The sequence below is a fragment of the Mesoplodon densirostris genome, chromosome 4, assembly GCF_025265405.1.
Source record: "Mesoplodon densirostris isolate mMesDen1 chromosome 4, mMesDen1 primary haplotype, whole genome shotgun sequence".
NCBI lineage: Eukaryota > Metazoa > Chordata > Mammalia > Artiodactyla > Ziphiidae > Mesoplodon > Mesoplodon densirostris.
This window is the reverse complement of record NC_082664.1, coordinates 173,316,474-173,340,809: the sequence shown is the minus strand read 5'-3', so window position 1 is coordinate 173,340,809 and position 24,336 is coordinate 173,316,474. Positions and strand designations below refer to the sequence as shown.

The 24,336-nt window shown below is 45.4% G+C and overlaps 1 protein-coding gene across 14 annotated transcripts in view; it reads right to left on the bottom strand.

Annotated features, from left to right (window-relative positions):
- KIAA1217 (KIAA1217 ortholog) overlaps positions 1–24,336 on the bottom strand; it is a 330,492-nt gene that overhangs the window by 44,627 nt on the left and 261,529 nt on the right. For 12 of the 14 annotated variants that reach the window (XM_060097709.1, XM_060097713.1, XM_060097717.1 and 9 more), the window contains 2 exons: positions 8,204–8,253; positions 1,612–1,778 (listed from right to left, as the gene is read on the bottom strand). In XM_060097709.1, the coding sequence (XP_059953692.1) occupies positions 1,612–1,778; positions 8,204–8,253 (217 nt within the window). Of the gene's footprint in view, positions 1–1,611; positions 1,779–8,203; positions 8,254–8,731; positions 8,837–24,336 lie in introns of all 14 variants that reach the window. The other 2 variants (XM_060097722.1, XM_060097721.1) reach the window with 1 other exon arrangement.

The window sequence follows — 24,336 nt, the reverse complement described above, 5'->3', positions numbered from 1 at the left end:
TCTGGCCTGCACATGTGTCATCTGGCCTGCAGAGTACGAAATAATTGATTTTTAAATTACCTTCCAACATTTTTAGAACGAGTACAGGTATTTCCTATAAACCCTCCAGATTCTCTTGAAACACTGAAACATCTAGAAACAATGGACACTCATTCTCTACCAGGTCAAGAGCTGCCTGGAGCTGAGTGGCGACTGTCCTTTAGAGGGGCCAACTTGTCACTGTCCCTCGTCCACTCACTTAAGTTACCGCCAGACACTGTGGGCACTGGATTTTGGCACCCTGCACACACCCTCAGCCCAACCTGTACACTTCATTTCACTGCAAAGTGTCTTTAAAATCACAAAGCAAGGAGAAGCAAACGTAAAGGATGGGGAACTCACCCGGTGACGCGATTCAGAAGAGGATTTAAGCGGATTTGCATGGGCTGTCCAGGAGGCTGGGACGTTGCCTGAGAGGGAGAGTAGCCTTTGGAGACCTGAGCATGAGCAGCCTGGCCGGTGACGGGACCGCAAGGCAGGCTCTCAAGCTACCTTCCCCTTGTGTTTGTTCTCCAGTAGGTAGAGGGCAAGGGGAAATCATCTTCTAAGCTTTAATCAAGCTGTGGAAAATGCAGGACTCATGCATCGGCGAGCTGAAGGGAGAGAGCAGCTGTGCTCTGAAGCCCTTTCCTTCCTGGACTCACCAGCGCAGGAGCCTGCACCCCACTGAGGGCACCACAGCTGTGTGGCTGCCCCTGGCTACGTGTGCCTTTTACTAACGTTTGGACTGTGAGCTTCTCGAAGTCCAGGAGGATGCCTGGGTATAGACTAAGCCAGCACTACATCCACATTCATCAACCTGCCACCAAGGGCAGAGAGGTGTGAGACTGATCCGTGGACAGACAGATGATCTCATAAGGATACACCCTTCCCAGTTCCTCACCACCCTGCCTCGTCATATTTATGGGGTTTGTTCACCAAGACTCGTGACACGAAGGGTCATTTTTCCCTGCCCTTTGATTCCTGTGTAGTTCATATATTCCTAACAATGCGAATGAGCAAGGAAAATACTGTGGCGCACACACACTATCCAGATAAAATGCAGGTGTTTTCCTCAAGTCATCCACGATGGCTCCTTTTCCTTATGAATTCACCCTCCGGTCCGAACTCCTATTTCTAAGTACATCATAGCTCCTTGCAAACAACCTGAGCTGCCCGCAGCACCTTTGCACGTGCTCAGTGGGGAAGAGCAAAGAGCCGAACACTGTGAAGCAGGAAGTCATAACTGGCTGTTAGAATGCCCCACGGGCTCCTCTGCTTTCAGCGCTCCCCCAGAAAACAGAGGCTTAATGTTCTTTTCCTGTGTAAAAGCACACACAGCTTAAAGAAGTGGCTGCAGACTACCACTGCAGTGGAAGGCTCTAGACCAAGATTATGGGTGTGGGAGAGGAGACCACTGCGGAACGGCGCCTGCATCCTGGTCCTCAGTTATCCCTAGAAAGGATGCTGGAAAGAACCCCGAGAAGCTGCCATGGGGCCAGGGATGCGGAAGGAGGCGGGTGGGAGGAGGAGGAAGCTGACTGCGGGGCAATTAAGTCAGCGGACACCATCCACAGGGAACGTGGTCTGTACCTGGAGCTGCCGCATCTGCTGGAGCTGCAGCCTGAGTTCGGCCACACTCCTCTTCATCTCAAGCAGGCTCATGTGGGCGGCGGAGGTGCCGGCAGGCGGGAGCTGGCTGGGTGGCCCCAAGGACTCCAGGGCGCCAAGAGGCTTCCCGCCGGAAACCTGGGGAGTTCCTAGGAGAAAAGAGCAGCAGAGTCCCTGAGAATGGCAGGAAGGAAAGGCTAAGCTGCAAGTCCCATCCCAAGAGACCACCGGTAACTCTGGAAATGCCTATTTCCTTCATGATGAAAAAGTGACATTGGTTCTCTAAAGGGCAAAAAGGGGATCGAATTTAAATAGATGAAGGAACGTGCATGCAATGGTATAGCGTGTAGTCTGTAGAAGTCATGTTCTAGAAGTTTGGTGCTATAGGAAGGGAGGTCACAGAGCGGTATGTACAACGTGATGCCACATTAAGGAACCTAGCTGTCTGTCTATCCATGTGTCTTCTTTAAACACACGGGTTTGCACAGAAAAAAGACAGAGGTACATACAACAAAGCGTTAATGGTAACTCTAGCTGCTGGTATTCTGTGAGTTTCCTATTTTTGATATCACTACTTTTTGTAGTTTAAAATTTGCATAGTGAACATCTATAATTTTTTTGGGGGGGGCTGCATCGCATGGCTTGTGGGATCTTATTTCCCAGACCAGGGATCAAACCCACACCCCCTGCAGTGGTAGCACAGAGTCTTAACCACTAGACCACCAAGGAATTCCCTATAGTTTTATAATAGAAAAAATAACTTAAAACACTGGGCCCTAACACAGGCTGCTTACTGTGACTATTCCCTACAGGCAGATGTATCCCAAGAACACCCACTTAGTTCTGGGCAGAGATCTGGCTGATCACCAAGGGGAAGCTAATAGGAACTGGGTACTACTCCCTTCGGGTTTCCAGCCCAAAAGAAGCAGGACCTCTGCATACATCTCCTTTAGTGAGAAAATCAGGCATGATGCGAATATTCTTTAGAAGAATCAAAAAAAAAAAAAAAAGGCAGCAGAGAGAAACTCTTCCTCAGCAGTTTTGTTGCTGCCATAAACTTTTGCTCCCTGAGTGCAACTTAAATCATCCTCACGTAGTTCCTAAGTCCACCTGGGAAGGGCCTGATTTGAGCCAGTCTGTTTTAAAAATGTCCCCCAAAGGATCCAAGTAGCACTCACAGGATCAGCAAGGTGTGGGAATCAAAAGGAGATGCTATTTCCTTTTTAGGACAATGCAATTCTGTGGAAGAGGCTTCAAGTAGAGAGTAGACAAGGAATCCACAACACACAGACACACACACACTCACTCACACCTGAAGGGGCTGTTCAGCTCTCTTTCCTGTAAGGGACAAAGTGGAAGGTTTGCTTAGTCCAGGCCGGCCTTGCACGGCAGGACCCTCTCGCTGCTCTGTGTACCAGGAGTGCTTAGAGCACAGCGGCCTCTCTTTCCATCTAGGCTCAACAGCCGTGGAAACCCGTCCTTCCCCAGAATGCACAGCCCCGCAAGCCTCCCAGAGCCGCTGCCACGGCTACGGATGGTGCGCCAGTGAGCAAGCAAGTGCCTCGAAACTGTCCTCTTACTTGCGTGGCCTCAGCAATGCCAACGGAGAGCTGACGGAGCACCAAATTCCTCACCCCTGGGTGCCTGTCCCAACAGAACTGGTCTCCCAGCTCTCATGGCCCCCTTGGAGAGTCGGGGGAACACGTGGGAAAGCATGTGAAGGATTTACAGAGGAGACCCAGCAGACCAGACGGTGAGCTTTTTGTTATCTTTATGAGCCCAACTGGCCACTTGCGTCATCACCAGTCATGACTCTGACCGACTTCTGACCATCTCCCCAGATCAAAATCACCCTTGAAGGAGCAAGATTTGCCATCTCTGTAATTATTCCAAAGAGTGTCCTCTAACTGTGAAGGTCCTCAGTGAAAGAACATCCAGTAACAATTCCAATAATAGCAGCCTGTCCGAGTTAACATAGCACCTTCGAGAACAAGTATTCTGAGGGGATGACAATGAATTGGAAGTCTTCCTTTAACACTCAGTCAAGTTACTTTATCATCACTCCACATTCTCAGGCATAGGTGTGTGTGTACACGTGTGCAAGCACACCCACCTACCCTCACCACACAACTTCATCTGTACAAATAATGACACCCTCGAGGTGTTTCTCCAACAAAAGTGACACTGCGCTAGCCAGCTACTCCTGTTCGGTTATGAGAACTGTCCTGCTAATTCCTCAGCCAAATGAAGGCACATGTTCCTTCAACAATCATGCTTCTCCTCGTATATTCTGATGTCACCGTTGCACCTCGCCGACATCCTCCATGGAGGAGAGGCTCAAGTTTATGTGCCATCTGCGAGAACTGAGTACCAATAACGGGTTTAAAATATATCTTTCACAACCGAGTTTCTTTATGGAATCTATGCTCATGTATAAAAGTTCCTCATCTATAACCGCTTAATCCACTAAATCCGGTTTCCAGCTCCATCATTCACTGCACTGGCCCTTTAGAAGGTGGCCAGTGGTCAGCTGTCAATCCAACAGACGCTGGGCTGCCATGATGGCACCCTGATGTGATGCTGGGCTTTGTCAGTCACTCCTCTCCTTCTCAGTAACTGAAACTTTCCTTTCCCTCGTCTTCTTCCCTCTCCACAGCCCACTCGGTCAGCCTCGTTCCTGATTTCTTCCTCGGCCAACCTTCTGAATCCTGGCCTGCTTCTTCTCTCACTGGACATGACTTCAAGGGAGGTCACTTCCACAACGCCACCCACCGAGGTTCTCCACATCTTTGCCTCCAGCACACAATTCTCTTTACATCCCCATCCCCATACCTTCATGTTGCTACAGGACTTTTCCACAAGCAGGTTGAATTCATTATTTGTACTCATTTCTCCCAAATCTCTTTTGAATTCCTTTTAGCCAATGGCACTATTATTCACTCAAGTATTTAAACCAGAAACCTGGAAGTCATTCTCAGCATCCACTTCCTAGTTGTGTGACCTTGGGCAACTGACTCACTCTCTCTCTCTCTCTCTCTCTCTCTCTCTCTCTCCCCCTCAGTTTCCTCATCTGTAAAATGGGTGTAAGGGTGATTGTGCAGGATGATGGAATTAATACATATAAACTGTTCCGCCTGGCGTCTGGCATAGAAGGACCCCACTGTGGTTGGCTGTGATTATTATTTTTTTAATTTTTTAAAAAAATTTAGTTTGTTTATTTTTGGCTGTGTTGGGTCTTCGTTGCTGCACATGGGCTTTCTCTAGTTGCGGTGAGTGGAGGCTACTCTTCGTTGTGGTGCGCGGGCGTCTCACTGCGGTGGCTTCTCTTGTTGCGGGGCACGGGCTCTAGGCACATGGGCTTCAGTAGTTGTGGCTCGTGGGCTCTAGAGCGCAGGCTCAGTAGCTGTGGCGCACGGGCTTAGTTGCTCCGTGGCATGTGGGATCTTCCTGGACCAGGGCTTGAACCCGTGTTCCCTGCACTAGCAGGCAGATTCTTAGCCACTGTGCCACCAGGGAAGCGCTGGCAGTGATTATTTCTCTAAGCAGAGTGAGGGGGAGGAGCCCCACCTGCAGTGGCAGCAGGTGGCAGTGGTGACAAGCTGAGAGCTATAGGCAGGTGCCCCCAAGTCTATGGACGGAGCTGGATCTGGTGGGTGGGGACCCCGAGTGGTAAATGAGTTCCACTTCAGATTAGTCACGGGACCTGGGGCCCGCTCTCCAAACCCACATGTGGGGTGGTCACATTCTAGTCCAGGGAGGAGAGTCGGCAATCAGTTTATCCTCAGAACCTCCCTTCCCTGCACCTCCCCCTCTCCAGGCAACAGCCTCTTCTTCCTCCTACCAAGGCCGCTCTTAGGTAACTTACTTCAGTCAGGTATACCTTAATATAAATCTTATTAAGTACACATTTGATGGGAATTTAATGGGTTTGGGGTTGGCCAGACTGGCTGCGAATCTTACTAGCTCCACAGCTAACATCTTCTTTACAGGGTTATGTGTTTAAATGATATAATACACTATAAAACACATGCTATGACTGTGAAATGGGAAGTTCCTTCTGTTCTCTTAGACCCACGGTAAACCAAATATTCCTCAAGTAACAGGAAGTCTGGGTTTCCCTTTTTCATGTACCTTTGGCCAAATGAGCTTCCTTGACTTACTACATAATTCCGTGTACTTGTCTACAGAACAGGGATAATACTTCTCGTCGCTAACTTGCTAGGATTCTGGAAGAATATATTTTGCACATCGTACAAGGCTGCTATGGCAACGAGAGCCCTGTGGACCACATGTAGCCCTGACAGATTAGAATGAGAAAGACCAACCTCAGCAGAGACGCAGGGAAGCAAACCCACGTGTGTGTTGCCAGTGGCATCGAAAATTGGCCCAGCCTTTCAGAAGAGAAAACTGGCAGTGTGTCACCAGTGCTCCTCAGCTGTTTGTCCCTTTGGATTTATTAATTCCACTTTGGGAAATGCATCCCAAAGAAATTACACCTGCTCCTTCCCCCATGCTTCAAAAAAGACATTTGCAAACTTTTTCAAAATGAAGAAATGAAGCAACCTACATTTCTTTAAAGGGACTGGGGCACCTCAACACAAAAGGATGAGATATCATGACAGGTTGGTGGAGCATGTTGATGTGTGTCATGTGTGTATGGATGTGTGTTCAGTGTCCTCATCTGGAACATGGGAATCATGAGTGTACCTATCCCATGAGGCTGTGTCAGCGGGTAACAAGTTCAGGTTAGAAAAGCACTTAGAACAGTGCCTGGTACATAGGAAACTTCACTAAATGCTTCCTATTATTACTATTAATTATTATTTTACCAAAAGGGAAAAGGAATAAAGAAGAATACAAAACAGCATGTACATATCAATTAGAACAATGGTATTGGATATGAATAATTTCTAGAATAGAATCCAGAGGAGTAAAATGTTTTAGTGTTTGGTAGCTTCCTCCTCCCAACCCCCCAACTTTATTAGTTACAATTGGCATGTAACACCGTACAACTTTAAGGTGTACAATGTGTTGATTTGATACACTTACATATTGCCATATGATTATTATCTAACTCGCCCATCCTGTCACATAATTACCATGTCTTTCTTGGGGTGAGAACATTTAAGATCTATTCTCTTGGCAACTTTCAAGTATATAGTTCAACACTGTTATCTATAATCACCATGCTGTACCTTAGAAATTATTCATCTTCTAACTGGAAGTTGGTACTTTTTGACCAACATCTCCCATGTCCCCCACCCCTGGCAACCACCCTTCTGCTGTTTCTACGAGTTCAGTAAGTGCCTTTTTTTCTGTAGGTTCATAATAGATCAGAAAATAGATGAATAAATATCTCCAAAGCAAACTGGCAGTTGCTATGAAGACAAGCTCAGCAGTTTCCATGAAACAATTCTCTGGCTGCCACCAAGGTCACTGACTGATTTCTAAGTAAACCAACCAATGCCATGAGGACTGGGAATGCTGGAAGAGCAGCCCTGCTGGCCTTACGGCTGAAGGGCCTGAACTTGGCTGGCGCGGAACCAGGACCAGTAGACGCGTCTCAACTTAAGTCTCCAGTTCTGTCTATTCTACCACGTGGCACTACACTCTGTGGCTTCCTCCAAATGAGGGGTTTCACCCAACTCGCCACATGCTTACTGAGTAATTCAGTAGCCAAGCATGTCCCTGGTGACGATTTCTATTTCTAACCCAAGGGAAGGGAAGACTTCATATTCTTGAGAGAGGCCCACCTTGAGTCTGCAGGATAAGATGGACATCAAATATACCTGGATACTAGTAAAGTGCACAGGGACTGTAACTGGGGTCTCTTTGAGGGGATGCTGGCATTGGAAAGCAGGCCCTGGTCCAAGTATGCCTTTTTCTCCTGCCTTGACCCATGGGGGCTCCCTATCAGCTCGTGCCCCTTTCTCATCCGGTCACATCCTGCAGCTGGGCTGAGGCCCTTTCCCACTGTAGAACCTTCCACTGCCTTCCCTCTGCACTTAGAGTAGTATCTAAATTCCTCACCACAGCATCTGTACATGCTTTGCTCTCTACTTGAATGCCTCTTTCCTTCTGTCCTCATCCTTTTGGCCTCAGTTTATTTTACTTCCTCAGGGAAGTGGCCTTGGCTGAGGCCAGCTCTGTTGGGTAAACATTCATCCTGCACTTTTTCTTAACACTCAGCACACATATAATGACCTGTCACAGATCCATTTTCTGCATCGGATTAGGGAGTAGGGAGCCCTGTCCTAGTGATGTCCACTGTCCTGGTCCAGTATCAGGCATAGAAGCATTTGTTGGATATATGACCTCATAAATGAATAAATGAATGAGGAAGTGAATAAATGAATGAAGACTGAAGGGAGAGGACTAAAGACTCCCCCCTGCAAATTAATGACTCATCTGGAATTTCAGCATTAAGCAGGGAAGGGGTGGTGTAGAGAGTTACCCCAGAAGCCTCTGAAGTTGCACCAAATAGGTGACCTGGGGAGAGGTTAATACATCTGGAAGCAAACCAGGCTCATCACAGGCAGCCTCCAGGCCTCCTGCAGGTCTGGAGAACACTCACCTGCTCCATCTGTGTGGTTCTTATTGGCTGTAGTTTTCATCATTTTCTCGCTGAAGGAAAGAAAAAGAGAGTCAGCGATACAGTTTCCCAAATGTGTTTCCCCCCCTTCCATTCACGATTCTAAGCAATCAGCAGCAGCTAGTGAGGGTATTAAGCAATGAAGGTATTTCAGCATCAGCACCACTATTGGCCGCGATGGAAAAGGCTTCCCAGGTGTGCAGCTGAGGCACGCTCATGGCTCTCAGATGACGGAGGATGTGGATACATGTGGATGGTGGCGGCAGGCACTGCACAGTGGTCCATGAAGCCACATGCACTGGGAAGCCCATTTACCCTTTTGGGCCAAAGAATTACCAGAAATAGACAAGCAAACAAACAAACCATGATTCAGAGAGATGTGGATATTTTCAGCCTTGAAATGATTACAAGAAAACGATTGGAATGAATGAATGATCTTAATCATTAAAGAGAAACAGATTGAATTACTTTGAATTGGTTTGCTTTCTTTTTTTTTTTTTTTTTTTTTACCTAGATGCATCTTTGCTATTACTTGTAAGGGGCCCTTTAAAAAGCGCAGACTGAACAAGGCCAGTTAAACTGGCAATCTGCTTCTCCATGGCTTGCATCCTCTCTCTGTAAAACAAGAGAATTGTTTGTTAAAGCTTATGTTGACTTTCAGACTGGTTTGTCTAGGTGAATGATCATCTGAGGGTTATAAAAGTTCCACTTAGCAGGCCTCCAAAGTTCACCCCAACCTGGCTTGGGGAAGCTAACGAGCCTGCAAATTCCCACTGAGCTCAAGATTTGATGGTCAGAGTTTAGTATTAACCCGATGACCTTACTGCAAAGACACTGGACAGACCAGCAGAGGCCCCATGGAAAATGGAAAAGCTTGGAAATAATTCTCTTTGCACATCTTTGTGTTTTTGAGCCTTTCTGCCCTTCTTTTACTACTTGACCTCTGCACCAGTGGGGCCCTAGGCCACTTCTGAGCTGTGCCCCTCCCCGCAGCTGGAAGGCTGCTGACTGATTTTGGTGTAAATGATGAAGATGTTTGTTGTGTGTTTGGAGTAAAATTTGTTGTAAAGCCCAAAAGCAACACAAAGTGAATGTCTCTTACGAACATGGAAAAGTGTGCTTGAAATCTATGTCTTCCTTGAGGGTAGAGGGTCCTCAAATCAATGTCATAGGAACCTGGGGGCTTTTACAGGATCAAAAGCAGGAAAACAAATACCCCTAACGAACAACTTGGTTAACTCAAGACCTAAATAAAAACTCTTCCTAATTTTGATATTATGCACAGATACGACACCTCTCTGTTCACGGCTCTACAGTGCTACGCACGATTCATGTAGCTTTTGAGACTGGCTCACATTTCTGTACCTCAGACAATGGCGGTGCCATGGAACTATTACCAGTATTCCCAACACATTATCAAATCACCACCACAGAGTGACCTCTGCTAAGGACAGCTATCACACATGCAATGGCATGTGAATTCAGTTAGACCTACTTGGTCGTTCAAGACAATAAAAGAGAGAAGGGAGAAGAGTTAGAACAGTGTGGACACCTGGACTACCATCGTATCCCATCAGCAAGTGTCTAGTCCCAGCCTGAGACAGAAAAGGGACCCCATTCTTCACTGGGGCTCTCAGTCCCATGGGCCTCTTGTAGTATGAGCAATGGTGATGATTCCTGGGCTACAAACAGCACTTTCAGACACTGTGGCTTTTAAATACAAGCCAACTACTTATCTGGTACCCAACAGCAAGAGTCATGGTGGGCTGTTCTTTCACTAGAACAAAATAACTGGCTATGCTGGGCTTCACGAGAGACGCTGTATCTGTATCTTGAACTTCATGGCAATCAAGAGGACTTTCAAGGGTGATTTTGTTCATACACGACTTTTTGGTCTTGCATTTTGCCTTTGGAATACAACTCTTAGTGCCATAAAAAAAACATTGAGATTCATTTCACAATTGCAAGCTTCTGACTTCAGAATTCCATGCATTTTCTTTAGTTTAAAATGGATGGTTGTGTCACAATATTGGGTTTCTTGAATGTAAGTCATGCAGTCTGGAGAGTTAATGGTTGTCAACCCACTGGGGGGAAAATTAAGTATTAATAGTATGATCTCTTTGTTCTAATAGTGTGGAAAGAAGAAATCTCAAACAGCGAGAAGAGATATGCATCTACTTGGAGTGACTTTCCAAGTGTTTCCAGGCATAGCTGTGAACGCTAAACCTCTGAGGTGCGGAGCGTTTTCAGTTATACGAGTATTCTTGGTGGCCTGTCTACCATTAAGCAGTGCATGGCCAAAGAGAAAAATAAGAAATTCCACTCAGGAAAGCAGGTTAGTAAATACCCATTGGAGATCCCAATTTTATCAGACCCAAGTTGCATGGCACCTCGGAAACGATGGGGTGGTGGCTGGTCTCCATGTGTTGGGGGTACAGACTCACACAAATGAGCTCTTGGGAAATGGACCACTTCTGGGGGGACCTGCTGAGCTCCAGGTAGAAGCTGTCCAGAACCCCCATTCTTCCCACAGTAATGCCGGAAGCCAAACTTAAGACCCTAAGAGCGGTGGAGAGCTACCCCGAGATGTACGAGTTTACTGCTCTTATTCAATCCTAGGCAAATGCAAAGGATTTCATTTCTTTTAAAATGGCAGGACATTCTTAGGGTCTAGACAGCTTTGGTCAGGAAGAGGCTTAACGGGTTCTGTGAAGCTGTAGTGCCGGATACAAAGGTGCGGAGACAGACTAACTACACTCAAGAGACAATCATATTAAGAAATGTAAACAGTAGGTAAGTCCACAAAAGCAGAGAATAAGCAAGAGTCTGGTGGGGGAGAAACGGCAGATGGATTCCAGTGCTGGCCTAGGCACGGTCCCGATTAGGGCTAAAGCAGTGTACTCTCTGCTCCCTCTCTGGTCACCAGCTTTCATTAACTGGTCTAACAAAGGAGGGCAGCAGCATTAAAAACCGAAACAAAGCACGAGAATCATTGCAGATTCAAGACATTGACCGTCAACAGATTCATCACCGTGGTGAGAACTGCCGAATGGATCAGCACAGGTGGGTCCTCTCAGAGGGGTGTCCACAGGGCTTCGTACGTGCCTTTGGCATCCTCCTTGGCTCAGCAGGTACTTGGCTTCTCACCCATCTTCCCCTAGACAACGGTTTTAGGATGCAGAGAAAGAAAACCCACAAACGGCACCCCACTCTCCTGACTACCCAGGGATGATGTGGACGTAGGATGAGGGTCTGGAGGCTGTGGAGCAAAAGCCCTATGTTTAGTCCAGATATCCACACACTTGTTCTCCTTTTTGCATCTGTGAGGACAGGACTGGATGCTCCTTGGGTGGCCTCCTCCAGGCTATGTCACCAGTGGGGTCACCAGGAAGGAGACATGATCTGTCAGAACCTTGAGAGTTCAGTACACTTGAGCTTGACAGGCAAGGGAGTGCGATTCTCTCCCCCTGCTCAGGAACCAGTGCATGCCCCAGGCGCTGTGCACACGGATGGCACATGCGTGTTCCACCGTCTTGGCCAAATCCACTTCACAGAAATACAATTCTTTTGACACATGGTAATGAGAAAACTTTTTCCCTCCTGTTTAATCATCAAAGTGTTTCTGGTTTCAGAATTCATTTGAGGGAGATTATCTGATTTATAAATTCATAAATAAGATTGTCTTTCCATTTCATGGTTGGTAATCTGGAAACAATTTTATGGTTTAACTAAATTTCAGCAACTGGAAACTTAGGCAGACTTCTCCCATGATGAAATGTTATGAAGTATGTTTTAATGGAAAAGGGGAAAAAAGAGAAATGCAGTGGAAGAAGAGAAATTAAAACAACCCTGTCATTTTATTGCAGTGGCAATTTTGTATGATAATCATCAGAATACTAAAGATGCTTAAGTTAATCCTTGCCAGTATCACTTGGTTTAAGGTATTCCAGGGGCAGGTATAATTACTGTTGAAAAGATGGTTTAAAAGTGATTTCATAAACCATTTTATATCATTCCATAAACCATACTTATGTGATTAGTATGTATGGTTAACTAGTCATTCAGTGTCATAAGTCAGGCTGGCTGAATGAATTTTCTCGGGGTCCAAGCATAATATTAATAAAAAATTCAAATCCAATCCAGAGAACGTGCTGATCCCAGTATTAAATTCCTGTTGCTACAACCAGCTTTCCTGTGAGCCCCATGTCTGCCTGTGAAGATGAAGCTAAACCCAGTCTGCTCATGGTCTGCTCTCTGTCTGCAGAGTCCAGGGAAGGAAAAAAAAAAATCTGCGTTTGGGGAGATATTTTTAGCCAGTGAGTCCATTCATACGACTTTGATTTAAGTTTTCACTTTCAATGGTTTTTGACTGGGGACTTGTCTTTGGACTGACTGAGGCCTCCTTACGCCTGAATTAAATCTTTATGATTGTGTATCTAGGTAAATTAATGGCTATTAAAAAACTAGTAGTGGGCTTCCCCGGTGGCGCAGTGGTTGAGAGTCCGCCTGCTGACGCAGGGGACACAGGTTCGTGCCCCGGTCCGGGAAGATCCCACATGCCGCCAAGCGGCTGGGCCCGTAAGCCATGGCCGCTGAGCCTGCGCGTCCGGAGCCTGTGCTCCGCAGCGGGAGAGGCCACTGCAGTGAGAGGCCCACGTACCCCCCAAAAAAAAAAAAAAAAATTCGTAGGCAACAGTACTGCCTGGGTACCACTGCATGCTGCTTAGGGATAACAGCCACGTCTTGCACCTTTTCTTGTATCCTCAGTCCTTAGAGGAGGACTGGGCATACAGAGGCTCATGAAGTATCATCTATAACCCTGACCTTGAAGACTGCTATCTCTCCCCCTGCCCTCTGCTCATGGAGAAAGGAGACTAGGGCTGTTCTACCTTCCCATTGCCACTTCAATCCGTCATCGGTCCAAACGCTCAGCATCTCCCCTGCTTCTGAGTTCTGAATTACTCATCCTTAAGTTCCCTACCAGCATCCAGGAAATTCCCTCACATCCTTGGATGACCTCAGCACAGGAAGTTGGCCTCCTGGCTGCCACACCCCAGGCCATGACCTTTTACAGCTTCAACATCCACACCAATAACTCTTTCAGAAATTTGGCACTAAGATCCCCAAACTCTTCTTCAGACGTTCTCTGACCTTAAATTCTTACTTGATACAGTTTTACGTTCTAGATCTGAAACTCCAAAACCCCCTTTAAAAATAGCAATCTTTGGTTGTCTTCTGTTCCCTTATTCACACAAACCAGCTCTTTGCCTGCATGCTGGCCTTACCTCCTTCATTGCCAGCCATCAATACTGTGTGGGGGGCTTCCCTGGTGGCACAGTGGTTGGGAGTCCACCTGCCGATGCAGGGGACACGGGTTCGTGCCCCGGTCCGGGAAGATCCCACATGCTGTGGAGCGGCTGGGCTCGTGAGCCATGGCCGCTGAGCCTGCGCGTCCGGAGCCTGTGCTCCGCAATGGGAGAGGCCACAACAGTGAGAGGCCTGCATACCGCAAAAAAAAAAAAAAAAAAAAAAAAATACTGTGTGGGAATTCCTTTTAATTTTCCTGCTCCTTACCTGGTAGACCCCCTCACATACTCTCCACTGTCCTGACCTCTTTCTCAGCCTCGCTGTCCCTCTGCTGGTATGACTTTGCCCCTGAATGACTGAGAAGCAGAACAGATGAGAAGAAATTGACTGGCGTGGTGGCAGTGAGGTCGAGAGCAAGGGCTGGAGTCTGGGCATCTTCGGATACAGCTCTGATAGCATCCTCTGCTGTCCCGTGTGGAATGTGAGAGACAGCGTCAATAAGACACCAAGGCTTTTGGCCCAAGTAATGGATGAAAGAAGTAGTCATACCTGAGATGGGAAGAGAGGAGTTCGTTTTTGGACATGCTGAGTTGACCAACAGACACTCAAGGGGAGATACAAATCAGTGCTCATAAATCACTGCATGTCTCTGAGTCTCAGTTTCCCCAACCATCAAACTAGGATAACAACTGCCTTAGCTGTCCCACAGGGCTGTCCTCCTACCGTGACATGGGGAAGGAGGGCAAAGGAGAAAATACATGCACCAGCACATTATAACAGGCAAAACCTTATGGGTACGTAAGGCTTCCTTTTATCCCTTCAAGTTCATTCATTCAGCAACGATTCTTCTGGCATCAACTATGCCAGACACAATTCTAACTGCTGGGGCATTAGTGATGAATAAAACAAAGGGCTTGGTGGAGTCAAAGTGGTGGAGTGGGAGGACACAGCGTTCACGTCTCCCCACAACTAGGGCACCTGCCAGATGCTGGTGGGGGACCTCGACACTCAAGGAGACGGCAGGAACCCCCGAGCGACTGGGTAGGACATGGGGGGGATTGAGGGGGGAGGAAAAGTGGAGGCCGATGGGACCGGTGCCCCTGAGGGGTGGCTGGGAGAGGGGAGGGGTTCCCACACTTGGAGGGACCCTCGGGGGCTCGGAGGATCAGGGGAGAGTGCAGCTAGCATTTCCCTGCCCAATCAGGCCCCGGGAAGCCTGCTGGGTCCCGGGCTGGGCTCTCTGCCTTCTGGGGCCCTCTCCAGCCATGCTGGTCCTAGGGGCGTGGGGAGGGGGAGAAGAGGAGGAGAGGCAGACAGGGAGGGGCCCTCCAGGATCGGAGGGTCAGGGGAGATGCGGCTGGTTTCCTCAATCCACCTGGGCCCTGGGAAGCCTGCTGGGCTTCCGGGCCTGGTCCCCTGCCTTTCAGGGTCCCCTCCAGCTGCATGGGTCATGGGGCCGGCTGGGGGGTGGCAGGCAGTGAGAAGAGGAGAGATGAACAGGGAAGGAGCCTCCAGAATCAGAGGATGGGGGGAATGCACCTAGTGTTTCCCCCACCCACTCGGGCCCAGAAAGCCTGCTGGGGTCCTGGGCCTGCTCCTCTGGCCTCCGAGGCCAGAGGTGCTCCTGGGCCCCTCCAGCCATGCTAAGCCTAAGCACCCCCCCAACCCCAGGGCCTTTCCCAACCGTGCAGGTTCTAAACCTAGACCCTGCCCCGGCCTAAACCTCGCCCCTGCCAAAGCCCTGCCCCCCATAGCCAAGGCCTTTTCCAGCTTTTTTTTTTTTTTTTTTTTTTTTGCTATTGTGGTTCTGTTTCACCTTCTGGCTGTTCTTTCATCTATATTTTTATTTTTTCTAACATATCTGTTAGTTTTCTCATCTTATTTTATTTTTTACTCTTTGTTATTATTCTGCTCCTTTTTTTTTTTTTTTTGCCACCCCGTGCAGCTTGCAGGATCTTGGTTCACATGCTGGGGGTCGGGCCTGAGCTCCTGTGGTGGGAGCTCTGAGTCAGGACCACTGGACTAACAAAGAACCTCAGACCCCAAGGAATATTTATCAGAGTGAGATCTCCCGTAGGTCCTTATCTCAGCACCAAGACCCAGCTCTACCCAACAGCCTACAAACTCTAGTGTGGGAAGCCTCAGGCCAAACAACCAGGAAGACAAGAACACAATCCCACCCATTAAAAAAAAAATTGAGATGACAAAAATATATGTTACAGATGAAGGAACAAGGTGAAAACCTACAAGAATAAATAAATGAAGAGGAAATAGGCAACCTACCTGAAAAAGAATTCAAAGTAATGATAGTAAAGATGATCCAGAATCTTAGAAAAAGATGGAGGCACGGATCGAGAAAATACAAGAAATGTTTGACAAAGATCTAGAAGAACTAAAGAACAAACAGAGATGAACAATACAATAGCTGAACTGAAAAATACACTAGAAGGAATCAATAACAGAATAACTAAGGTAGAAGAACGGATAAGTGAGCTGGAAGACAGTAAGGTGGAAATAACTGCTGAGGAGCAGAATAAAGAAAAAAGAATGAAAAGAATTGAAGACAATCTCAGAGATCTCTGGGACAACATTAGACGTACCAACATTTAAATTCTAGGGGTCCCAGAAGAAGAAGAGAAAAAGAAAGGGTCTGAGAAAATATTTGAAGAGATTATAGTCGAAAATTTCCTTAAGTGGGAAAGGGAATACCCAACCAACTCCAGGAAGCACAGAGAGTCCCATACAGGATAAAACCAAGAAAAAACACTCCAAGACACATGTTAATCAAACTAACAAAAATTAAATTCAAAGAAAAAATATTAAAAGCAGCAAGGGAAAAGCAAAAAATAACATACATGGGACTCCCCATAAGGTTATCAGCTGATTTTTCAGCAGAAACTCTGCAGGCCAGAAGGGAGTGGCAGGATATACTTAAAGCAATGAAAGAGAAAAACCTACAACCAAGATTACTCTACCTGGCAAGGATCTCATTCAGATGAAGAAATCAAAAGTTTTACATACAAGCAAAGCTAAAGAGAATTCAGCACCACCAAACCAGCTTTACAACAAATGCTAAAGGAACGTCCCTAGGCAGGAACACAAGAGAAGAAAAGGACCCACAAAAACAAACCCAAAACAATTAAGAAAATGGTAATAGGAACATACATATCAAAAACTACCTTGACTGTAAATGGATTAAATGCTCCAACCAAAAGACACAGACTGGCTGAATGGATATAAAAACAAGACCCATATGTATGCTGTCTACAAGAAATCCACTTCAGACCTAGGGACACATACAGACTGAAAGTGAGGGGGTGGGAAAAGACATTCCATGCAAATGGAAATCAAAAGAAAGCTGGAGTAGCAATACTCATATCAGATAAAATAGACTTTAAAGAATGTTAACAAGAGACAAGGAAGGACACTACATAATGATCAAGGGATCAATCCAAGAAGAAGCTATAACAATTATAAATATATATGCACCCAATATAGGAGCACCTCAATATATAAGGCAAATGCTAACAGCTATAAAAGGGAAAACTGACAGTAACACAGTAATAGTGGGGGACTTTAACACGCCACTTACACCAATGGACAGATCATCTAGACAGAAAATTAATAAGGAAACACAAGATTTAAATGACACAATAGACCAGATAGACTTAACTGATATTTATAGGACATTCCACCCGAAAGTGGCATAATACACTTTCCTCTCAAATGCACACAGAACATTCTCCAGGATAGATCACATCTTGGGTCACAAAGCAAGCCTCAGAAAATTTAAGAAAATTGAAAACATATCAAGCATCTTTTCCGACCACAATGCTGTGAGATTAGAAATCAATTACAGGGAAAAAACTGTAAAAAACATGAATACATGGAGGCTAAACTACTAAATAACCAAGAGATCACTGAAGAAATCAAAGAGGAAATAGAAACATACATAGACACAAATGACAATGAAAACAGGATGACCCAAAACCTATGGGACGCAACAAAAACAGTTCTAAGAGGGAAGTTTATAGCAATTCAATCTCACCTCAAGAAACAAGAAAAATCTCAAACAATCTAACCTTACACCTAAAGCAACTATAGAAAAAAGAACAAAGAAAACCAAAAGTCAGTAGAAGAAAATAAATCATAAAGATCAGAGCAGAAATAAATGAAACAGAAATGAAGAAAACAATACCAAAGATCAATGAAACTAAAAGTTGGTTCTTTGAGAAGATAAACAAAATTGATTAACCTTTAGACAGAATCATCAAGAAAAAAAGGAAGGGGATGCAAATCAATAAAATTAGAAATGAAAACAGAGCAATCACAACTGACACTGCAGAAATACAAAGGATTATCAGAGACTACTAAAAACAACTATGTCAATAAAATGGACAACCTGGAAGAAATGGAGAAATTCTTGGAAAGGTACAATTTTCCAAGACTGAACCAGGAAGAATTAGAAAATATAAACAGACAAATCACAAGCACTGAAATTGAGACTGAAATTAAAAATCTTTTTCCACAAACAAAAGTCCAGGACCAGATGGCTTCATAGGCAAATTTTAGCAAACATTTAGAGAAGAGTTAACACCTATCCTTCTCAAACTCTTCCAAAAAATTGCAGAGGGAGGAACACTCCCAAATTCGTTCAACGAGGCCACCATCACCCTGATACAAAAACTAGACGAAGTTATCATACACACAAAAATTACAGACCAATGTCACTGATGAACATAGATGCAAAAATCCTCAACAAAATACCAGCAAACAGAATCCAACAACACATTAAAAGGATCATACACCATGATCAAGTGGAATTTATCCCAGGAATGCAAGGATTCTTCAATATACGCAAATCAATCAATGTGATACACCATATTAACAAATTAAGGAATAAAAACCATATGATCATCTCAACAGATGCAGAAAAAGCTTTTGACAAAGTTCAACACCGATTTATGATAAAAACTCTCCAGAAAATGGGCATAGAGGAAACCTACCTCAACATAAAGGCCATATATGACAAATACAAGCAAACATCATTCTCAGTGGTGAAAACCTGAAAGCGTTTTCACTAAGATCAGGAACAAGACAAGGATGTCCACTCTCGCCACTCTTATTCAACACAGTTTCGGAAGTCCTAACCACGAGAATCAGAGAAGAAAAAGAAATAAAGGAATCCAAATTGGAAAAGAAAAAGCAAAACTGTCACTGTTCGCAGGTGACATGATACTATACATAGAAAATACTAAAGATGCCACCAGAAAACTACTAGAGATAATCAATGAATTTGGTAAGGTTGCAGGATACAAAATTAATGCACAGAAATCTCTGGCATTCCTATACACTAATGATGAAAAATCAGAAAGAGAAATTAAGGAAACAATCCCATTTACCACTGCAACAAAAAGAATAAAATACCAAGGAATAAACCTACAGAAGGAGGCAAAAGACCTGTACTCAGAAAACTATACTGATGAAAGAAATCAAAGATGACACAAACAGATGGAGAGATACACCATGTTCTTGGATTGGAAGAATCAATATTGTGAAAATGACTATACTACCCAAAGCAATCTACATATTCAATGCAATCCCTATCAAATTACCAATAGCATTCTTTACATAATTAGAACAAAATATTTTACAATTTGTATGGAAACACAAAAGACCCTGAACAGACAAAGCAATCTTAAGAAAAACAGAGCTGGGGGAATCAGGCTCCCCGACTTCAAACTATACTACAAAGCTACAGTAATCAAGACAATATGGTACTGGCACAAAAACAGAAATATAGAACGACCAAAGATAAACCCATGCACATATGGTCACTTAATTTATGACAAAGGAGCCAAGGACATACAATGGAGAAAAGACAGCCTCTTCAATAAGTGGTACTGGGAAAACTGGGCCGCTATTTGTAAAAGAATAAAAATTAGAACATTCCCTAACACCATACACAAAAATAAATTTTAAATGGATTAAAGACCTAAATGTAAGACCGGACAGTGTAAAACTCTTAGAGGAAAACAGGAAAAACACTCTTCGACATAAACCACAGCAAGATCTTTTTGACCCACCTCCTAGAGTAATGAAAATAAAACCAAAAATAAACAAATAGAACCTAAGTAAACTTAAAACCTTCTGCACTGCAAAGGAAACCATAAACAAGACGAAAAGAGAACCCTCAGAATGGGAGAAAATATTTGCAAACAAAGCAGCGGACAAAGGATTAATCTCCAAAATATAAACAGCTCATGGAGCTCAATATCAAAAGCACAAACAACCCAATTAAAAAATGGGCAGAAAACCTAAATAGACATTTCACCGAAGAAGACATACAGATGGCCAAGGGTCACGTGAAAAGATGCTCAACATCACTAATTATTAGAGAAATGCAAATCAAAACTACAATGAGGTATCACCTCACACCGGTCAGAATGGCCATCATCAAAAAATTTATGAACAATAAATGCTGGAGAGGGTGTGGAGAAAAGGGAACCCTCTTGCACTGTTGGTGGGAATGTAAAGTGATACAGCCACTATGGAGAACAATATGGAGGGTCCTTAAAAAACTAAAAATTGAACTATCATATGACCCAGCAATCCCACTACTGAGCATATACCCTGAAAAAACCGTAATTCAAAAGGACACATGCACCCCAATGTTCATTGCAGCACTATTAACAATAGCCAAGTCATGGAAGCAACCTAAATGCTCACCGACAGACAAATGGATAAAGAAGGTGTGAGGGCTTCCCTGGTGGCACAGTGGTTGAGAGTCCGCCTGCCGATGCAGGGGACACAGGTTCATGCCCCGGTCCGGGAAGATCTCACATGCCACGGAGCGGCTGGGCCCGTGAGCCATGGCCGCTGAGCCTGCGCGCCCGGAGCCTGTGCTCCGCAACGGGAGAGGCCACAACAGTGAGAGGCCCGCGTACCGGGAAAAAAAATAAAAAAAAAGAAGAAGATGTGGTACATATATACAATGGAATATTACTCAGCCATAAAAAGGAACAAAATTGGGTCATTTGTAGAGATGTGGATGGACCTTGAGCCTGTCATACTGAGTGAAGCCAGAAAGAGAAAAATATCGTATATTAATGCATTTATGTGCGATCTAGAAAAATGGTACAGAGGAACCTATTTGCAGGGCAGGTATAGAGACACAGGCATACAGAAGGGACATGTGGACCCACTGGGGGAAGGGGAGGGTAGGACGAATTGGGAGATTAGGATTGACATATATACACTACCATGTGTAAAACAGATAACAAGTGGGAACATGCTATGAAGCACAGGAAGCTCAGCTTGGTGCACTGTGATGACCTAGATGGGTGGGATGGGGGGAGGTGGGAGGGAGGGGATATATGTATACATATAGCTGATTCACTTCATTGTACAGCAGAAACTAGCACAACACTGTAAAGCAATTATACTCCACTAAAACAAACAAACAAACAAATAAATAAATAAAACAAAAGGCTTACCCTAGTGGAATTTACATTCTACGGGTTGAAAGTAATGGTACAACATACTAAATAAGTAAAAAAAAAAAAAAAAAAAAAAAAAAAAAAAAAAATTTATATATCTATCACTGGCCAAAAAGTTCGTTTGGGTTTTTCCATACAATATTGTGGAAAAACCTGAATGAACTTTTTAGCCAAGCCTATATATATATATATATATATGTATATAAATATATATAAATATACAGATATTACTTATTTATAATGTAATAATATATTATTTGTAATATCGATATACTAATTAGACGGTTATGTGTATGTGCATAGGTATGTGTGTAGGTGTGCCTTGCTGAGCTGATGGCCTTCGGGTGAAGCCCTGACGTCAGGGAGGAGCCATCCAGGTAGATGAAGGTGGAAGGAAGCACAAGGCAAAGGAAGAGTAAATGCAAACTGCCAGAGGCAAGAAAAGTCCCAGGAAGTTCAAACACAGGAAGCCAGTGAACGAGGTCATGGCAGGAAACGTAAGAAACTGAATGAACTTGACACACAGAGGAAACAGGGACCACCTTCCCCCACGGGGCTCCCTTGTTAAACAGAGGCGCCCCTTCTCTTTACCCCCATAACCCAAGGAGAACCGCGTCCTGCCAGCTGCAGAATTCTAGACTCACACAATTGTCTAGTTAGGGGGAACTTATTTTAGACCCCCCGGGTTTTCTTTCCATTCTGGTCTTGTGATCTTGACTGAAGAAAAAAAAAAAAAAAATGTGTGGCAGGCCCAGCAGGCTGGGCAAAGCTCAGCCACACCCGGGCCTGTGCTCCTGACGGGCACAATGGCTGACTTCGGTGAGGGGAGGTTTCTGCGCAGCATAGCAACTGCACCTGGAAAAACTCCAGGTCGCCTTTAATCTATTTCACAACCTACTGTCTGGGCGGGCTGTTCTGGCTGAGACCAGAATACAGACCTAAGCCAGCCTCTGGACACACAGTGCCTCGGACACACAGTCTCCAAACGGCCCGTGCGCTAGTGCTCCTTTATGCAAAGGGGCTATGGCTTCACGGTGTTATGTCATAAAGTCTCTTATTTATGGAGAACTTTCCAGTTCACAAAGCGATTTTACACCCGTTTTCATTTCAACAGAACCCGCAGGAGGTCCTAGTTGCCATTCCCTGGTCACAACAAGGACACCGAGGCTTACTGGCAAGGCAGGGTCTAAGGAAACACAGCCGGTCATGCGTACCCCCTCCCCCATCCAGGGCTCCCAGCAGGGCTCTGGGCCACCTCCTGTGACTCACCCACCATCTGGGGTGAGGCTCCACTTCCCAGCTGACGAGAGCCTTCGCTCCCCAGGGCAAGCCTACACCCTGCCTTATGATATCATCTGCTTTCCATTTTCTTCCTCTTCCCTGAGGGCAATTTTTAATATTCCTGCTCTGGAAGTGACAGAGCTTTTTTTTTTTTTTTTTTTTTTTGGTACAGGTACAAACCAGTATGAATAGCTGTTTGTTCATGTTCTGGCTACTTGAATACAGACCTGTATTTGACCTTCCAATGAGTGAAGGTATCAGAGGATACGGGGTGATGGTCTCTTGAGTGATTCTACGGGGGCTGCAGAAGGAAGCTCCCCACTCCCACCTGTTTTTTTTTTTTTTTAATAAATTTATTTATTTTTGGCTGCATTGGGTCTTCGTTGCTGCACACAGGCTTTCTCTAGTTGCGGCACACGGGCTTCTCATTATGGTAGCTTCTCTTTGTTGTGGGGCATGGGCTCTAGGCGTGCAGGCTCAGTGGTTGTGGCTTGCGGGCTCTAGAGCACAGGCTCAGTAGTTGTGGCACATGGGCTCAGTAGTTGTGGCTCGCAGGCTCTAGAGCGCAGGCTCAGTAATTGTGGCACAAGGGCTTAGTTGCTCCGCGGCATGTGGGATCTTCCTGGACCAGGGCTCGAACCCGTGTCCCCTTCATTGGCAGGCGGATTCTTAACCACTGTGCCACCAGGAAAGCCCTTCCCACCTGCTTTTTTTTTTTTTTTTTTGCGGTATGCGGGCCTCTCACTGTTGTGGCCTCCCCCGCTGCGGAGCACAGGCTCCGGACGCGCAGGCTCAACGGCCATGGCTCACGGGCCCAGCCGCTCCGCGGCATATGGGATCCTCCCAGACCGGGGCACGAACCCGTATCCCCTGCATCGGCAGGCGGACTCTCAACCACTTGCGCCACCAGGGAGGCCCCCCACCTGCTTTTGATCCACAGATTCTTAGGGTGGACTTCAAAGATAATGATTCCTAGGGAAAAGAAGGAAGGCATTTCCTATACTTGGTCTCTCTCATGGGTTTCTTTTCTTTCTCTCTCTCTTTTTTTTTGGTCTTCTTAGATCCCTGTGCTTGTTCCAGGAGTAGGGACACACTGCCTTTATTACAAAGACAAAAAAAAACTGAGGCTGCATGATAGTGAAAACATCATTTGACCAAAGAAGTAGCAATCATTGGTCCTTTGGAAAGTGTCCTGTTTCTCCTTCTAAAAGTCTGCAATTAAGAGATCGGGGGCTTCCCTGGTGGCGCGGTGGTTGAGAGTCCGCCTGCCGATGCAGGGGACACAGGTTTGTGCCCCGGTCTGGGAAGATCCCACATGCCGCGGAGCGGCTGGGCCCGTGAGCCATGGACGCTGAGCCTGCGCATCTGGAGCCTGTGCTCCACAACGGGAGAGGCCACAACAGTGAGAGGTCCACGTACAGCAAAAAAAAAAAAAAAAAAAAAGAGAGAGAGAGATCGGATCCCTTCATCCTACATTGTTGGTGGGAATGTAAATTGGTGCAGCCACTTTGGAAAACAGTTAAAAAACTAAAAATAGAGTTGCCATATGATCCAGCAATCCCACTCCTGGGCATGTATCCAGAAAAGATGAAAAGTCTGTTTCAAAAAGGTACATGCACCCCAACGTTCATAGCAGTACTATTCACAATAGCCAAGACATGGAAACAACCTAAACGTCCACTGACAGATGAATGGATAAAGATGATGTGTTACATACAGACAATGGAATACTACTCAGCCACAAAAAAGAATGAAATAATGCCATTTGCAGCAACATGGGTGGACCTAGAGATTATCACACTAAGTGAAGTAAGTCAGACAAAGACAAATACCATATGATATCACTTACATATGGAATCTAAAATATGACACAAATGAATTTATCTATGAAACAGAAATAGACTCACAGAGAACAGACTTGTGGTTGCCAAGGGGAAAGGGGGTTGGGGGAAGGATGGATTGGGAGTTTGGGATTAGCAGAGGCAAACTATTATATATAGGATGGATAAACAACAAGGGAACTAATAT